Genomic DNA, 19,039 nt, shown 5'->3' with positions numbered 1-19,039 from the left:
CCTGTAGATGACCTTTTATCCTTGGTGTGAATTTTGACTCCATAGACTCAGAATCTCTGTATTGGGTCTGGTAGGGATCCTGGCCTTAATCTGATTTCGAATTGGATGTAATGAAGTTCAGTATGACATCAGAAAATTGCGTTAGAGTCTTTTTTTTTTTTTTGCTAAAAGTCATGGCTGCTAATCTGAATAAGGATCGGAGAGATTTCCCCTTCACTGAGACAATTAATGGGGCCTTTAACATCTCCATACGGGGTTTTGGAATGGCACTCTGGATTGTGGTTGAAGTCAAGAGCAGTGAACATTTGAAAGGAAAGGCAGGGGAGCAACTTATATGGACTATACTTAAACATCGGGTTGTGCCATTTCTTCATTCCTACTTTCAAGAAACTGTGAGTCAACTGAACCAGGTAGTGATATTTGAATGAGGTAGTGAATGGGAGTGATTTTGGGGGAAAGGCTCATGACAAAAGACTTGCCGTCTTCCTTAAAGACTAATGGACTTGCTCTCATCTTTCCCACTCTGCTAGGAAAGGGCTTGGATCAAGCTAATACACAAGTGCTTACAAAACAAAGTACTGGTTTATCAACTGACAACATATTATGGAATACATCAGATTTTTTTCTAAGTTTGTAGAGAAATCTTTCCCTCCAGACTCCACGACAGACACATTATAATCTTTAAAAATTATACCGAATTACAGCACTGTGGATGAGAGACTAGTTTAAAAAAGAGTTAGTAGTAATTAGAGCTAATTTAATGATGGGGTTATACTGTAACCCCAAACTTCGCTGCTTTCCCAAGATTGTATTTCAGCGAAAGAAATGAGAATTGACACTAAAATAGTGTACATGCACACGTGTGTGTGTGTGTGTGTGTGTATGTGGGTGTGTGTGTATGTGTGTGTATTCAGATAGGGATGAAAGCTATCAAGTAAAATGCAGAGACACAAAATCATGCCATGAGGATAGGTGTGCTTAGATTTCAAAAAGGGTGGAAGAAGCCACTTTCTGAAACCCTAACATCTGAGCAGAGGCCAGAGTCGTTAGGAGAGAGAAGAATGCTTTCAACCCCTCCAGAAGAGAATCCCAGGTGGTAGGGTCATCCTCAAGGTGGAGGGAAGACATTGTAGGTGTTCAGGAACAAAGGGGAAGCCAATGTGGCTGCAGAGAAGAAAGAGTGTGATAGAGCGTATGCAGGGAAAGAAGCTGAGTTACGGACCTCACGTTGGAGGCCCAGATGTGGAATGTGGCCTTTATGGACCTCACGTTGGAGGCCCAGATGTGGAATGTGGCCTTTATGCGCAGGAATCAGGGATCTGGTACTAACTAGGTTACATTTCCCAGGTTCTCACTTGATGGTGTGAAAGACCTAGAGGAAGGGGGAGGGCAGGGAAGGAGGGCAACTTTAGCCTGTATGTGAGAGAGAACGGGGTGTAGGCTAGAGCAGGTGTGTCGGGACCTGCTTGGCATGTAAAGCACCACACAGCTTGCTAACGAATTGGTTATTCCTGATTCCCTGCTCACCCTTGGGGGGTATGGGGCTTCTTTGTAAGTCTTTGGATTTCTCTTTCCTAGTTTTTAATTTCAGCTGGAGTTAACTTTGCATGCTTGCTTTCTGTGTCTTTAACTTATGGCCATAGTGAACGCTGTTCTTTGGAACCACAATGCAGATGATCTATGATGAGCTCTTCATGCTACAGAAAGCTGAGGGCTTTCTTCAGTAGCCCAGAGAAATGCCGTACCTCCTTTCTCTCCTACAGTGAAGTCCCACCTACCTCATAATTACACTCTCAACAGGAAGCCAGGCTTCTCTGCTCATAGATTGTGGCAGCCCATGTCCTGTGGACAAGGAGCCTGTCTCTTGGAAATGGCTTCTTCACATACTAATAAACATGTCAGCATCGAGTCTCATTCTCCTCCGAGAGCCCCGTGGTTCCGTGGGTGACTGGAAATCTCTAACTTTAATATACTAGAATTGATTTTCTGGTTGAAATTGTAAAGGGTAATTTAATTCCCCTTACTTACAAGATCAAGAGTTTAATTTGTACTTCATCTGTCCATCTTAAAAATAATTATGACGAATCAGTAGTTTTTAAGTGAGCATAACCACTACCCTTTTATATATGTGGGTAAAAAGGGATAAATGGTTGGTGTCAACATCACTGTGGAAAAATAAGCCTACCCACGTCCACTGTGACTTTATTCTAATAAAAATGTTTCAGAACCAGAGACTAATAACAATGATGATGATAGTCATAATAATAACGTTCTTAATTACACAGAAGCAAAATCATACAAATATAGGACAAAACTGTAGCTACTAAAATTTGTCTTTGGGTGCTAGTGGCTCATGCCTGTAATCCGAGCTACTGTGGAGGCTGAGATCTGAGGATCGCAGTTCAAAGTTAGACAAAGGTAGACTGTGTGACTCTTATCTCCAGCAAAGATCAGAAATGGAAATATGGCTCAAGCGGTAGAGTGTTGGTCTTGAGTGAAAAAGTTAAGGAACAGTGCTCAAGTCCTGAGTTCAATCTTCAGTACTGGTAGACACACACTCACACACACACACACACACACACACACACACACACACACACACACACACACACACACACACACAGACGCACAGACACACAGACGTATATAAACAAAGTTAGCGGAAAATTATTGTCCAATATTTCAAGTGATCAAGGAAATACAAGTAATATTAATAGCATGGCAAATAGAAATAAGTACATTTGAGATACTATCTTGACCACATATCTGCAAATAGAATGTTGTAGATCTTTGAATGCCTGCTAATTTTTTGATGTGTTACATGGACTGCATCTATGTTAAGGATATTTATTAATGTTGCATATTCACGATCTTTTTATAGAAATGTTTTTGGGAATCTCTCAGAAGTGGCCAGTACCATGGGATCATGTAAAGGAATCCCATGTTCTCTCTTAACTGCTGGGTCTACCCTGGTCACTGAAGACCAATTCTGAGCTTGTTCACACCACAGAGTAATACTCTGAGGCAAGATTAATGCTTGAACTTCTGAGGAAAGGCAGGAAAAAATAAATAGTGCTTTCAAATGTGGGATGCAGCTGGACAGCATATATATATTCAAATGGCCATAAGAAAATAGTAAAAGGAGCTCCAAAAATGCAAGTATGATTTTAGTTGCATCATGAAATAGGAAATAGAAGGCTTTTCCTTTTCTCTTGGTGGTTCTTGGGTTTGAACTCAGGACCCTGTGATATCTAGACAGGCCCTGTACCGTTTTAGCCACATCCCCAGGCTTTTAGGCTATAGGTCTTTTTCAGGTTAGAGTCTCACACTTCTTTTCCAGGGTGGTCCTGGATTGCCATCCTTCTCCTAATGCCTCTCACATGAACCTGATGATAGGGGCCCTGGCTCCACACCTTCGTTTTGTTGATGGGGGAATCTCACTAAGACTTTTCTCAGGCTGGTTTTGAACCACCATCATCCTCATCTATACCTCCTAGATGGCTGGGATTACAGGTATGAGCCACTCACACACAGCCTAGAAGATAGTTTAATAGTCCTCGTGGTTCCAAAATATGAGAGCAATTATCTTCAACTAATCCAAATGTTAGGATACCATACACAGCAAGGGAGAAATAACCAAGAGCCAATATGCTTATAGGAACGGGTGGGAAAGATTAACATCCAGGAATGTGACATCAGTTTGGAAACAAGAGTCCAACACGACAAACATCTCTCCTTCCTTAAATATTCCCCAACATCACCACGCCACATTGCTTCTCATGCCAACCAAGACAATCCGTCTTCAGCTCATAGCGCATGCCTGGCCACTTCATTTGTTTGTTGTAGTACTGGGGATTGAACCCAGGGCCTTTAACACATCAGACAAGCAGGGTGCCACTGAGCTAGGCGCCCTGCAAATCCCTCATCATTCTTATTTGTAGCACAGGGTCCTTTTTACTTTGGAGTGTGTGTGTGTGTGTGTGTGTGTGTGTGTGTGTGTATGACACAGAGAAGCAGACAGACAGAGAGACAGAGACAGAGGAAGAGATTTGTGACATGTCTTAAATAGTCTTCTTCGGAGCTGCTACCTATTGCTGTGGGAAATGATTTTAGTGATGCCATTGCTATCGGTGTATTCAATCTCTGCCCTTGACCTGGTTAACTCGCAGAACTCTCAGTCCTGAGCTACCGCTGTTATCATGGACTTGCAAACATTCCTTCACCAGCTACGGAACTGATGGAGAGAAAAGAATCAATCTTTTTTTTTTTTTTAAACTGAAGTGTGACAGTGGTCATTTTCTATTTTGGTTTGTAAACTCAGCATTTTTTTTCTCCCCTAGAAGCTTCTTAAATTAGCCTTGAATTGATTTTCATTCAACCAACTCTGCAATTTTTGTTTCCTGTCTCAATTCTTTCCCTGACAAGTTTTTAAATGAGTTAAACTCCATTGCAAACGGGTGGGACTAGAACCCGGCGAAGGACCCCTGACCTAGTCAGAAGCCATTTGCGTTACATTTGAATTGCATGGAATCAGCGAATACTTATGGAGTATCTAGAGCGAACATTCTCCCAATGCCATGCACAAAGGTTGATAGTGAGCACTCAGTGTCCAAAAGCTCTGACGTCTTAATTCTTAATCTCACTTGGTCAGCCACATCATCTGGGTTGTTCTTTTGGGAAACTGAAAATGTCTGAACAAAGATAAGATTTAGTTCTTGAATACGGGCATTTTAGTAGTTTCGAACATCAGATCTTACAAATGTGTTGCTGTGATGTCTCTCCTGAGCCAGTGTGTGTTTGTATTTCTCTTGCATCAATGTGTACGGTTATTGGCTGATAAGGTGGGTGTGTGCTAAACAGGATGTAGGCCTTATCTTTGCTGAATATTTGCATGTCCTTGTTTGTGGTAGCTGCTCATATTTGCTGCTGTCATCTATAAGATTTTTTCCTTTATTTGAGATATATAAATTTATTAGCACTGTATATATTTTGGATCGGCCTTTGCCGTATAACTTTATTACAAGTATCTTCTGCTTCTCAGAGACTTGAACGCATTTTCCTGTTGCTTACGATGTCTTTGGATGAATAGCGATTCTTAATTAGAATATATTCCAGATTTTTGTCTTTTTTTTTTTTAAAAAAAACTTGCCATTTTTGATATGCTAAAATACAGTCCTGCTAAGAGAATATCAAATAGTCTTATGCTTGACTACTTTTTATTCAGGTCTGAATTTCTTTTGTAGGAAATGTGCCCCCTCATTACCAATTCAGTACAATATAGGTCATATTTCTCTTGTAATATAATCATATCCTCTGAATGATGCTCTTGTCTCTTCCCTGAGGTGTCTCTTCTCTGTCATTAGCCTAAGAAACCCTTAGTATGCTTGCTTTCCTCCATTCAGTGGGGAAAACAATCTTGTGGGCCATTCACCAAAGGCAGAATTCAAGTTGCAGAAGCCCTTGAGCCTAGACAATATGCTTTAATTACCCACCCACCCCCACCCGTCCCCAAGCAGTTCATTTCTTTAAGACAGACCCAACTAGGGTTGAACCAGAGAGCCGTAGTGGGCTGCACCCACAAGAATCAACATGAATGGTGTTCCTCCATGCGGTGAATCTAGGACTGTGCTCAACAAGAACAGAGCATGGTAAAATGAAAGCTGAGCTTCCAGTCCGACAGTCTACCCCACTGTCTCACACCCTCCTTTTCTGGAAGATCCTCTCCTCTCAGGATGGCTGCACATCGTCAGGACTCAAACCCAGAGCTCTAGATCCAGAAGGCCATTTCCTTTCATTCTTCGCACTGAACCTGGGCCCAGTCCACATGCCCCGTTGCTGGCTGGCCCTGTGCTGGTTGGTCAGCCCGCTTTACCTGTCTTCCTCCTGCCTTCTCATCAAGGTCAAGGAGAGCCTGTGGGCCCTGCCCTGCTAGCTTTTATAACCTTGAATTTTTAAAGAGAGGTATGAGCATCATGTATTTTTTTCTTTCTTTAAGAACTCCTGGGCCAATTACTCAGTCATTCCCAATTAATCCTCCATGATATCTCAGCACAGCACATGAATAAATTGCCTTTTTCTGTAAAAAAAAAAAAAATCAAAGTGTAATCTCAAAGGTCTTCCTGACACAAAAAGTAGTGGAAAATTGGCATAGGAAAGAGCTGCTGGCTCCAATTTCATGAAAATAACATCTGTCACTTAGACGAGTTTCCTGAGAGTAATGAATGCGATGAAAGTGTTGGACCAACAGGTAGAGCCTAATTTAGTCCGCTCAGCACCTCGCTTGGTTCCTTGGGCGCTAAAACCTCAATCCCGTTACTCAGGCCGACGGCTTGATTGAGATCCAGTAACATAGGGAAGTTGGACATTTGCTTCTCAAGATACACAGCGTCTGTGAAGTTCCAGAATTCATTATGCCTGATAGAACATGGCTAGTAAATTGATAGAAAATTAATTGGAAGATAGTTCCAAACATAATAGCTCAGCAGAAACATCCGGAATCAATTAATCAAACTGCAACTCATTTTAATTGGACATACTCTAACCCTGGAAAGGCATTGCAATCTTTAATTAAGCTTTCAAGCCCAATCTTATTTACATGAGCCACGCTTTTCAGAGTTACATCTGAAAAGTGAAAAAAAGAGTTACTTAAAACCAAGTGGCAAAGTAGAAATCGTCCGGAATGTGTGATCTGTCTATTTATGTCTAATTAGACATTATGTCCTCTGATAAAGGTACAGATACCTTGAAAAACTTTTGGATCAGGAAAACAGAAACTCTTTGGAAGTATGGAATGAAGAAATTAGGTTTGCAAAGTTAGGAGTTGGTTTTTTCTCTACTTCAACTTAATAATTCACTCATACACACACACACACACACACACACACACACATGCTTTTTTTCCTCTTAATAACCACATTCTCTCAATTCTTCTCCCCCGTATCTGTTTCTGCCATCAACACCATTCGTTTCTCTGTCTCAATATCTTTCTAGACTGTAATCTCTTTAAGAAATCACATCCTACGTTGTCCCTAAAATGTCACACACTGCCCAGCATAAAGCTGCTGAGCCAACCTGGGAATAGTTAAATGCCAAGCCAAGCAAAGATGATCTGATTTGCAGGAGAAAATTGAAGAGATTTCCCTTTGAATCCGACTTGGGAGTGGAGAGAAAAGGGACCACCTTTGAATGAAGGCTACCTATGGATTCTAAAATTAGACTGCATATCTAACTAGAAGTAGTTATTATATTTCTTTAACTGCACCTATGGTCAGCGATTCCTGAGCCTCTGTCTACCCCAATTTCCTCATCAGTCTTCCTCTCTCTCTTTTTCTCTCTCTCTTATCTACCCATCCATCCATGTACCGATCTGGTTTTTATTTTCTTTAAGTAGTTGTCCAGAGGGGTTTCAATTCAACATGTCAGTTTGTGAGCACAATGCATCTGAATCAGTGTCGCCCCTTCCATCGGCCTCACCCATCTCTCCCAACCTGACGCGCCCCCTCACGCTACCTTGTTCCAGGTTCACATACACACCTTGTATACTGACTATGACTGCATTTTCTCACTCTTTCTCTAGAGAGTTCATCTGCCCCTCATCATTTAAAGCAAAGAGAAGATGAATTAGACTAGACAAAAGTAGGCTGACTGTAGTTATTAGACCCCAAATTACCTATTATTATTATTATTTTGCTACTGGGAGGAAGCTAAGAGGAGCCCTGAATTAGAGACATGGATATTCTGTAGAAGCAACTTGATGTCACCAGGAACTCTGCGTTGTATCTCAAGATCACAATGGATGGTGGTATGAAATCCACCAAGGAATACTTCTAATCTTAAGAGCACCCAGCTCTCTGCAGTGTTTTCCTGTGTCAAGAGTAAGCAGAGGCTATGGACTGGCTTAGCTGGGAAAGACCTTTACTAAAGACTGCAAGCTCCAGTCTCCATGAATTACATCAGCAGAGGGCATATTGCAGAGGAGAATCCAGTGAGTCCATCAGCTTCGTGGGGAAACAGAAGAGCTGGGAGAGAAAGGGGAGAAGAGAGGTGTGGAGAATAGCAGGCACTGGAGTAAATACAGGAGGAATTAAACATGAAGAGTCAGAAACAGAAATGGGGAGTGTCAGCCCCCACCCCATGCTTGTGAGTTTGTATAAAGCAAACCCCACACGCTCAGAACCCAAGCCTTCGTTGAAGCTGCATGCATTCTGTAAAGCAAACCATTGATGTCAACCATTGGCATAGAGACCATTCTGTCTTTGTGTCTGACTTCTAAGTGGGTGCTAATGTCTCCCCAGTCTAAATTCTCAAAAATTTCATTGACAAGGTCTTTCATTCCCTGTCAAGTAACTTACTCAGAAATGTCCCATGTATCTGGTCCTCAGCATCTCTGGGTCCCCTCTTCCACCCTGGGTATCCTAAGCTGATGCCAGGTGGTTGGATGGATGAAGGAACGAATGGATATCATAGCTGTTGTGCACTGGGCATTGCTCTATGAGCTGTCGGTGCCCAGTGAATGAGGTCGTCCTGTCTAATGTAGTCCAATGACAAGAGACCCCAGTGAAGGAAAGCAGTGAAATGTCAAACTCAGTAAATGATGACAAAGATGGACTTAGAGTTTTTAGGACTTTGTTTTTGGAGCAAGGTCTGAACTACATAAAGCTGTTTCATCTCAGTGGATGAGGAGAGCTCAAGTAATTAAGGCTAGATTTGCAGGTAGCTTAATGAATTGGGAGAGGAGAACATGAGAATGAAGATGTTTTATGGAGTGGGTAAGAGATCCTGCCAGCTGTTCAACGATGGAGACTCGTCTGGTAAGACAACTCTGCCGCCATCCAGTCGCTGCTCAGTACAAGTGTCCAGATTCCTTATGTTTCAGGGCAGTGTCTTCTGACTTCAAGTATCACCTTAGGGCATCCTTGCACACCAGTGGGTGTGCAAGTCATCTTGTGCCCTGCATAGGCTGGTCACATGGTTATATTGCTGAGGATGACCAGTGAGATGAATTAGACTCCCAACCCCGTGTTTGGATCACAGGCTCAGCCCCCAGATCTGCATTTATCAGGAACCCTCCACGCATGCACATAATCCTTGAAGTTTGAGGACTTCTGTCAGGTGGTCAAGTGGTGGTCACGTGGTCAGCAGGTGTGACTCTACTGCTGCTTTAGTGTTTACCTTCCCCAGCTGCCGTTGGCAGTCTACCCAAGTATACACAGTGAATGCTATACCAACTGCCGGAAAACACATCAGAGAAAAGTCCCGGATAGGATTCTTGCCCTCATGCTGATGTTCCTTCTAAACGGAAGACCAGAACAAGGCCTAGTCAAGTTGGAAACGCTCAAGGATTCTTTAATAACTCTCATGAAGTTAAAACAAACAGATCTGGGATCAGGTTTTCCAGATACATTTGCATTTGCCAATCCAGAGAGGTGTATTTAAAATTGCAAACAAAAATCAGTCACATTATGCATTGCTGTTTTGAATGCAAGTTAATGGTGTGGGTTTTATTTTGTTCTTTGAAATAAAGAGACTGACCAAAAAAAAGAAGTCTACAAGTAAAAGCTTAAGAAATCTGTTTTTTAGATTAAAAAAATAAATGCAACTTTATAAAAATAAAATTATGTTTCTACATCTGAAAATGCCGGTGACTCCACACCTATCATCCTAGCTGAGCAGGAGTCTGAGATCTGGAGGACTGTGGTTCCATGAGAACTCAGGCAGAAAAGTCTGTGAGACTCAGTCTCCAATTGGCCTGCAAAAAGTAGATCTGGAGTCCTGGTTCAGGTGGTAGAGTACCTGCTGAGCAAGCAATCCAAGGAAGCAAAGGCCCTGAGTTTAAACTTTAGTACCCTCACCCCAACAGAAAAAGTGTTTTGATTTGAGTACAGTGGCTCACACCTGTAGGAGAATTACAGTTCCAGGCCAGCGTGGAGATCATTTCAACCAAGGAAAAGCTTGGTGAAGTGGCATATGCCTGTCATTCTTGCCATGGTAGAAGCAAACAGAGGAGGACTGTGGAGGCTGGTCGCAAAACAATATCCTATTTGAGCAATAATAAAAGCATCAAGGGCGGGGTATGTATTGGGCTGGTACAGTAGCCTGCCTGGTAGGTGAAGCCTTTAAGTTCAATACTTGCTACAATCACAGATTACCACTGTTGCTTTCATTCTTCCTCTTCTCTGTCAGCTCAGGGTTGGCTCTCTCTTGTCGGGCCTCTGATTAAGGCACCTGGGAACATGCTTGCATTTGCAGTATTTCCTTTCTAGGTGGGACAGCCACCAGACAGAGAGGATTCCTGGGCTGCATCCGGTCCCTGCAGTTGAACGGGATGACCTTGGATTTGGAAGAAAGAGCCAAGGTGACACCTGGGGTGCAGCCTGGATGTCCTGGACACTGTGGCAGCTACGGAAAGCTGTGTCGCCACGGAGGGAAGTGCAGAGAAAAGCCCAGTGGGTTCTTCTGTGACTGCTCGGCCTCGGCGTACACGGGGCCATTCTGCTCCAACGGTAGGTGAGACGAGACAGACTGACACTCATGACCCTCGACACACCCCGCAGGGCTTCTCTGTGTAGATATGGGAACAAAGACGTTGCTATTGGTGAATTTCTTTGCATCATATCTAGTGAATGCCAACCGGATGTCTTCCCTTCGATTCTGCCTAACTCAAATATAGTTGACTCAGTCCTTGAAGAAAAAACAGTAAGTATCTCTTGCAGGAAAAAAACAAATCTATAGATAGTTACCTTCAGGTATCTGCTTTCTTTTCTAGCTAATGTCCGTCATCTGGTAAGAGTTGGGGCACAGCATTCAGCCCTGTGAGACAGTTCTGTGTTTTCAAAGCTCTTCTGTGTTGTTATTTTTGATGAAGATGTCCATCAATGCAAGGAAATGTAGGAAGTTGTATTTTGGTTTTTGCTTGTTTTGGATTATGCCCAATAATTATTGCTCTTTAAATAGTGATGTGTGCCAGGCACCAGTGGCTCATGGTTGTAATCCTAGCTACCTGGGAAAGCTGCTGAGGTATGAGGATAAAGGTTCAAAGCCAACCCAGACAGGAAAGTCTGTTAGACTCTTATCTCTGATTAATACCCCCCCTCAAAAAAAAAGCCAGATGTGGCCAGCCGCTGGTGGCTTACCCCTGAAAATCCTAGCTGCTCAGGTGGCTGAGGTCTGAGGATCAAAATTTGAAGTCAGTGTGGATAGTAAAGACTGTGAGACACTTGTCACCAAAAAGCTGTAGCTGAGTTGTGGCTCAAGTGGTAGAGCACTAGTCTTTAACAAAAAAGGTTCAGGGACAATGCCTGGGCCCCAAGTTCAAGCCCTAGGAGACATACACACACACACAGAGTATTGATGTGTAACCAGTATTGGGACCCTCAGATATTTTATGATCTGATATGGATATCTGCTGAGGAAATAGAATAGCAGACTATTTTTCATTCTTATTTTACTCACATCCTGGCAGAAACAAAGAACAGAGTGTCATAGTAAGTGTTCTGGACAGACTTCTCTGAGTATACAAACATTTATTATATGTTCATACTTTCTCATAGAAAGCTGACAGCCAATTAATTTAAATTCATTTACTTTTGTTTGACTATCTCTGGGCTCCTGAACTTTTCCCCGAAGGAGGCTAGCAGAGATTGGCTCCAAGTCAAAGAAACTCCTGCCTGATGTGCTAAGACAGCATTGGGAGTAGTTAATGAAAACTTGGCATAAATGTGCTTTTCAAGGCATCTGCTGTTAGCAAGAATAAGCTATCATTTCAAATCCAACTTGATTTAGTAAGCACACCCTGCTGGGTCTAGTGTGGAGACATTTTTGTTTAAGGTGGACTTAAGACTTCCTTCTCTCTAAGCATATGTCTTTCTTTGCCGGATATAGTTTCTAGTTCAATCTCGTAAGCGCAAAGCTTGGATGTCTTTTTGCTTGCATGCTTTTGATGCAAGGTGTCACGGGTAATAAAAGCAATCAGTTAAAAAGTTCCTGAAAAACTAAAAGGAATCAAAATATTCCTCTGTGATCTAGACCGTATTATCAGTTATATATGTTATGTTCAAACAACAGAGCTCTATAGAAATGGAGAGGAATGAGTTCAGGAATTCAAAGCAAATTTATTCATCCTACTATTCTCTTTCTTTGCATGCATATATATGTGGCTTATTCGGTGTTTAAATTTTAGATATACATCCCACAGAGGTAAAATACGAGACTTTGGTTAAATGATATATAACAGGCGGTGAATCCTTTGGTTAATTCCTGACAAGAAAATATCTTTTCCTCTCTCTCCCACTAATGCTAGACACAGAGTTCTTTTTTGTAATGCATAATAAATCTAAGAAAGCATCACAGAAAAAAGGGGCCGACTTACTTAGGATATTGAGAGCTGATGACCTTGGTTCAAAGCCTGCTAAAGCGGGAAAGTCTATGAGACTAACTTCAATTAACCATGAAAAAGCTAGAAGTGGTAGAAGCCAGGTGGTAGGTAGCTCAGTGGTAGAGCCCCAGCCTTCAATGAAAAAGCTAGGGGACAGCGCCCAGGCCCTGATTTCTAGCTCTAGTGCTGGCATGTGTATGTGCACATGTGCACATGCACACACACACACACACACACACGCACACGCACGCACACGCACGCACGCATGCTCATGCATGCACACACATGATGAAATTCCTTCCTATTGCTCCTGGAAATCAAAAGTGTCCTTCATACTTCTTTCTTCTGATTAGAGGAGAATTAGTATATACTACCTACAAATAAATAGATGGGGAATTAATATTTAAATAAGAAATTTGATGTTTAAGGTGGTATAATACTAGATGTTTGGCTCTTATATGAACTCAGATGACAATGCCAAGCTTGCAACTAGGATGTTACATGAAGGAATTAATTACATGTCATCCTAACCTACAGCCATTTTAAGAGCTGTTGTGAAAGCCCTATTAATTGAGTGTGTTATGTTAATTAGGGCCTATTCTATCGGTGGAGCTTGCTGTTTTAAAATAGTAACATATCAATAAGTGCACCTTAATAAATCTTCCTTGTTCTGAAAGGTTTTTGACTTTTTTTTTAATGTAAAATGTGCCTGTCATTTCAGAGATTTCTGCCTATTTTGGAACTGGCTCATCGGTGATTTACAATTTTCAAGAAAATTATTCCTTGAGTAAAAACTCCAGTTCTCATGCCGCGTCCTTTCATGGCGATATGAAGCTGAGCAGGGAAATGATCGAAGTTAGCTTCCGCACAACACGCTCCCCAAGCTTGCTGCTGTATATGAGCTCCTTTTACAAAGAATACCTTTCGATTATCATTGCCAGAAATGGTGAGTGAGAGAGAGAGAGAGAGAAGGAGAGAGAGAGAGAGAGAGAGAGAGAGAGAGAGAGAGGGAGAAAGGGAGAGACGCAAATTAATTAGACTATTAGGGCAGTGACAATATGCATCACTCTTGCTTTTCAAAACTCCAATAACCAGGGAGAAAAGAATGTGCTTAGGTTTTTTGCTTCTTCATTATGTTCATTTTGCTTCTTCACTATGATCCTGTACATTTGATCTACAAAAGATGCCTTTCAGTCATTAAGATGCCTTGAGATATTTATGTGAATAATTTTGCCTGGCAACGCAACTAGGGAGTTCCTTTCTCTAAATGAGTTGCTTGTGTTTCATCCAAGTTCTTCACTAGTTCCGGTGAATACCGGGATGGATTTTGTGGTTCATTTTGGAGTACAACGTTTCATTGTATGTAAATATTTCCTTGCATTTCAAAGTAAGTCTTATTAAGGGAGTATTGATGGAACAGCATTATACATAAGAAAGTATCCATAAGAGGACACACGGGCTCCAGTAACAGTCTCCTAACAGAGCAGTAGGAAACAGTTCTGGAAAATCTTGGTCCATGCATGCGCGGTATTGACTTGGCCACAGAAACACAAATCACAGGCCACTGATGTCTACTGTATCCTATATCTGTATGAAAGGTGAAAATTTTAGTAATAAATTCTCTGGGTGGGAAAGATGAACAAACATACAAATACACAAACATGTCAACGCAACTAAATCCAATATGGCTCAAGGGCAATGGTTACTACAATTAAAAATATTATCATTCAGTCGGCCTATTTGCTTTTACTCTAACTCTATGCCTGAGCTTGAAGCTTGTCTTCTTGCTAAATTCGAAGGCACTCCAATTAACAGCTCTGCAGACAGGTGAGGAATGTTGATTCTAATGGAAAACTTGGCTTTAAGCTGTTATTTTCATCCAAATTTGGTTCCGATGTTTGCCTATGGTCGCCTGAAAATATTGCTTATCTTTAGTTAAACAACATTTCTTTATAATAATCTTATTACTCAACTGTATTTCTAGAGTGTGAGCTAAGTATTTAAAAAATATGAGTTAGCATTAAAAATATGAGTTAATAAAGAGCATAGTCTGGCATTGCAGAAATACTCTTTTTTTTTTTAAAGTCAGAGGTCAGTGAAGAAAGTTGAATATGCATAGTCTTAAACTTTTAGGGGTGAAATATAAGGTTGTCATGAAAGAGATGCTAGGTAAACGTGCTGAAGTGAAAAAGAACACATAATTTCTTGTTGGCTTTATCAGTTGTGGATATAAGGTTGTCATGAAAGGGCCAGAAAGTGACATCTTGATTTTGAAAACATCATTTCACTTAGAAGAGGATAGTTTTTTAGGAGTTACGTTTAGAGAGGGCATCCAATGGAATGATTGTGAATCTTTTTCAGCAAATGAATAACGAACAACAATAAAAGGATTCTGAAGTTCTGTAGGTAGGTTTTAAAATGTGATTCTTTTTCTTTTTACTAAAAATGTCTCCTTTTCTTACTTTAGGAAGTTTGCAGATAAGGTATAAGCTAAATAAATATCAAGAACCTGATATTGTTAACTTTGACTTGAAAAACATGGCCGATGGACAACTTCACCATATAAAGCTCAACAGGGAAGAAGACATGCTTTTTGTAGAGGTAATGCAGGAAACCTTAACAGGAGCCATACTCTGCCTACCCAGCATGGAGTATCTAGAGCAGAAATTGAATCACAAATAGAATAGCAAAATCACCTTTTAGTAGTCTTCCAGGGATTACAAAAGCAGAAAACAACACAAACAACACTAAAAATAAAAAAAAAACCAAGACTATCAAATGTGGTCAGGTTTTGTTGTTGTTGTTGTTTTGAAGCAGACCTATGTAATATATTACCAATATCCAAGTCTTAAAATATGGAAGTTCTCGCCTTGGTTTTCTTCCGCTTAAGAGAGAAATGATGTCTCATTTATCATGAACCACAGTTAGGACCGTCTTCACTCCAAGGGATCACAATGACCTTTGATGGGTATGAACACTGCTGTAATCCTAGGACAGAATAATGACTGCATTAACAGGATAAATTTTGGAGAAGAATGTGAGTCACAGCAAAATGGACTTCTTTCTCCCTGTGGTAGCTTTGAAGAAAAGTACTAATGCTCCAGCTCTACATACAAGAAAATTTCTTAGCAGCATGATTCCAGTAAAAAAAAAAAAAAAAAAAACAAACCCTGCTAGGTAAACGTGCTGAAGTGAAAAAGAACACATAATTTCTTGTTGGCTTTATCAGTTGTGGATTTCTTCTATAGTGGAGAGGAATAACATCAGGGGATAAAAGGTGAAGGAAATCAGTATCTGAGCATGGGCTAGAAAATAGTGGCTTAAAAAACCATGTCTTTAAACACTCTTTTCCTTAAAGCTTTAGGGCTGTTAACAGTTGCTTATTTTTTTTTTTTTTATCATTTTTTTCTGTCTTTCTTTTCTTTCTGCCATTTTGTTGATGAAACAACAAACCCCATGGATGGTCGTGAAAACTACATAGATTGACGAGAGTACAAGAAGAGGAGTCCGTCTGTCGTCAGGCACAGAATTCAGTGCAGTGAAATCTCTAGTACTGGGCAGGATTTTAGGTATGTACCAGAAACAACTTGTCTCCCCCGTGCATGATATATGAATATGAATCAGAAGACTCTCTCACACAGTGCACTCTGCAAAAGGCCATTTCTTGCTTTATTTCAATTCTCGCACAAGCAGTGATCAAGACAGAGGCATATGTCACTGAACAAGAACTTCCTGTGGGATAGGCAAGCTTTCTCCTTCCATAGTAGGGTCGCTCCGGGCTCTGTCATGTGTCAATCAGCATGATGAAGCGTGAGGTTGCCCCTGCACTTCAGAGGTACCCCGTGATAGTGGAAACAAGGTATGCAGCAATCAATTTTCATCTAAAGCTAGAATGAGGACGAGGCCTACAGGACACAGACGATCAGAGTAATTGCTCTTCTTCTCGCTAAGGACTATGCTTTAGTCTATGGCTGAGCCCGTGGTTCCTTCTTTATACTGTCCTAGTTACTAGCCACTCCTGCAGCAACACAATCTCCATTATAATCACACTTTGATTCTTATGTATTTTCATGATGTGTTTCTGATAACAGCACTTAAAAAATAGCACTTAAAGGAGAACCATGTTGCCGATAGAACATCAAATTGTTTATGCATTTTTTTTTTTTTTACAAAATGCTTGCCAACAAATACTTTAATTGAAGACAGGGAGGTCCATCTTCAAAAAGGTTTCCTTTTTAGCTATGAATAAATTAGTGTGAGTATTGATATTTCAAGTTATTTGGCAGTGGAGGGGGGGAGGGTCTTAGAGTTTATCATTCCTCCTCCGATATTTGACACTAACTTGGAGTATTTTGCCCATGATCCTAAACGGAATCCTTTGCTTTTTGACCTTTCCAGTTATTTGTACCTCAATTAATCATTCCTGATGTTCTCTGTATAGAGTCTCAGGATCTTCAGGATGTTTGATTAAACCCATGGGTGAATGATCAAAATATTGGCCCTCTAGAAGGTTAATAGCTCGGTTTATAAATATTTATAGGCTTATAAGTAGTAGGATGAGCACCAAAATTATGTGCTCTTATGCTCCAAACAGCAGAGATACCCTGAATTCCAATGCCCTTCTATTTTACAACAGAGGATGTGATACGATGTGATGTGATGTGTGTGTGTGTGTGTGTGTGTATGTGTGCATGCTCAATCCTACTTTTTTGGAAACTTAAGTGAAAGAATTCCTAGTGAGCCTTGCAGTGGCAATTACACAAATCCAAGTATTTAATACAGACATTTGTACGGTTTGCTCGAAGGATCCATGCAGAGATGAACACATCTGACATGAAATGGTGATTCTGTTTAATTTTGTAGCTTTAAGGTTGATTTAGACTGTGGCCTCTGATGAGCAATTAGCAGATCAGACAATGTGTGCCCACGAATTCTTGTGTTGAGACTGAATTGAAAATGAATAGAAAGCATGGCTAGACCTTTGGTTAAACTTAGAAAATAGCCAGATGCTTGTGACTCATGCTTGTGACCCTAGCTACTCAGGAGGCTGAGATCCGAGGATCATAGTTCAAAGCTAACCTGGGCAGAAAAGTCTATGAGACTCTTATATCCAATGAACTACTCAGAAAAAGCTGGAAGAGGTTCTGTGGCTCAAGTGTAAAGCACTAGGCTTAAGCACAAAGGAGCTCATGGATGATGCCCGGGTCCTGAGTTTAAACCCCAGGACCGGCAAAACAAAAAACACAAAAAACACAGATTTTCCTGGTTGGTCTGGCTTTGAACTGTGATTCTCAGATCTCAGCTTCTTGAGTAGCTAGGATTACAGGAGTGAGCCACTAGTGCCCATCTGAAGTCCTACTTTTATCTTCAAATTTAATGCTAGTGCTGATGCTCATAATATTTTCTCTTGGTGAGTGGAAGTATGTTAAATGTATTTAACAATAATGAGGGGATTAATTTGTATCCCATGAGGAGGATAATATTAACTAAATAGGAGAATGATATTTAATATATGTTTTCCTTTTTTTGCAAGTGAGTATGAGAGATTAGTGTGGAATTAAAGATGTTAATGTTTTTATTCAAGCTGCATATTATTCAAATGCATATCATTCATGTTGAAAAATAAGATGAAAGTCCAAGCTGAGCTATGAATTTTATAATCTGAATCAATTTATCCTTCCCAAAGTTTGAGTGATCATTTATTTAACTTGTGCCTGAGGTGTGGGTCTTGATAGAGGCTTTGTCATTTGTAATTCAAAGGAGATGAATGACTTATGGTCAAATATTGTGTGTCCTATGAATTTGTTATGGACTGGTAGAGACCAGATTATTGCATCTTACTATAATAATTTATGATGAAATAGACCAACCAGGTGGTTAAAGATGAGCAAATGCTGGGTGCCAGTGGTTCACACCTGTAATCCTAGCTACTCAGGAAGCTGAGATCTGAGAATCACCATTTGAAGTTAGCCTGGGCAGCAAAGTCCCTGAGAGTCTTATTTCCAATTAACCACCAAGAAGCCAGAGACTGTGGCTCAAGTGACAGAGTACTAGCCTTTGAGCACAAAGCTCAGGCATAGCACCCAGGCCCTTAGTTCAAACTCCAGGACCAACACCAAAGGGAAAAAAGAATAAGGCTAATAATTTTCCAAAGAGCATTGCTCAGTTTTGGTTTATCAATGACTTTAACCAAGCTATTTGAAGAGACTGCTAGTAGGACAAGATTAGACACAGACATTTTTAAAAATGAAATGAGCATTTATGTAAGAGACAATGGGGAGGGAGCTTGTTAAGGCTGATTAATACAACTGTGTCTACAGGGGAAGGATAGAGGGACAGAAATGTGTAGAATTCTGAGCCAAGCCTTTGGTGAGCTTTGATGTCAAATTCAGAGTCCTGTATTTCTCCAGATCAATTCTGCTTCAGAAGGCCTGATGTAAGGGTGTCATCCCAGCTCCTGGGAAGGAAATAGATATGAAGATCCATTTTGAAATCAGCTCTTTTTTTTTTAATTAGTGCCTATTAATTGAATAAAGTGAGCGGTTCCATTAGGATGTTCTCATACATGCATGTAATATGTTGTGATCATAGTCACCTCTTCTATTAGTCTTTCTTACCACACTTCCCCCCACCCTTTGGAAAAAATCTTTCTTGTAATTAAAAAAA

At 40.7% G+C, this 19,039-nt stretch overlaps 1 protein-coding gene across 1 annotated transcript in view; it reads left to right on the top strand.

Moving 5' to 3' along the window:
* Cntnap4 (contactin associated protein family member 4) overlaps positions 1-19,039 on the top strand; it is a 184,470-nt gene that overhangs the window by 148,320 nt on the left and 17,111 nt on the right. The window contains exons 17-20 of the mRNA XM_042700954.1: positions 10,263-10,502; positions 13,095-13,319; positions 14,841-14,974; positions 15,855-15,942. Of these exons, the coding sequence (XP_042556888.1) occupies positions 10,263-10,502; positions 13,095-13,319; positions 14,841-14,974; positions 15,855-15,942 (687 nt within the window). The remainder of the gene's footprint in view (positions 1-10,262; positions 10,503-13,094; positions 13,320-14,840; positions 14,975-15,854; positions 15,943-19,039) is intronic.

The sequence above is a fragment of the Dipodomys spectabilis genome, unplaced genomic scaffold, assembly GCF_019054845.1.
Source record: "Dipodomys spectabilis isolate Male_0828 unplaced genomic scaffold, ASM1905484v1 ptg000273l, whole genome shotgun sequence".
In the NCBI taxonomy this organism is placed as follows: Eukaryota; Metazoa; Chordata; class Mammalia; order Rodentia; family Heteromyidae; genus Dipodomys; species Dipodomys spectabilis.
The sequence above is the reverse complement of the archived record's forward strand: the minus strand, read 5'-3'. Positions and strand labels throughout refer to the sequence as shown.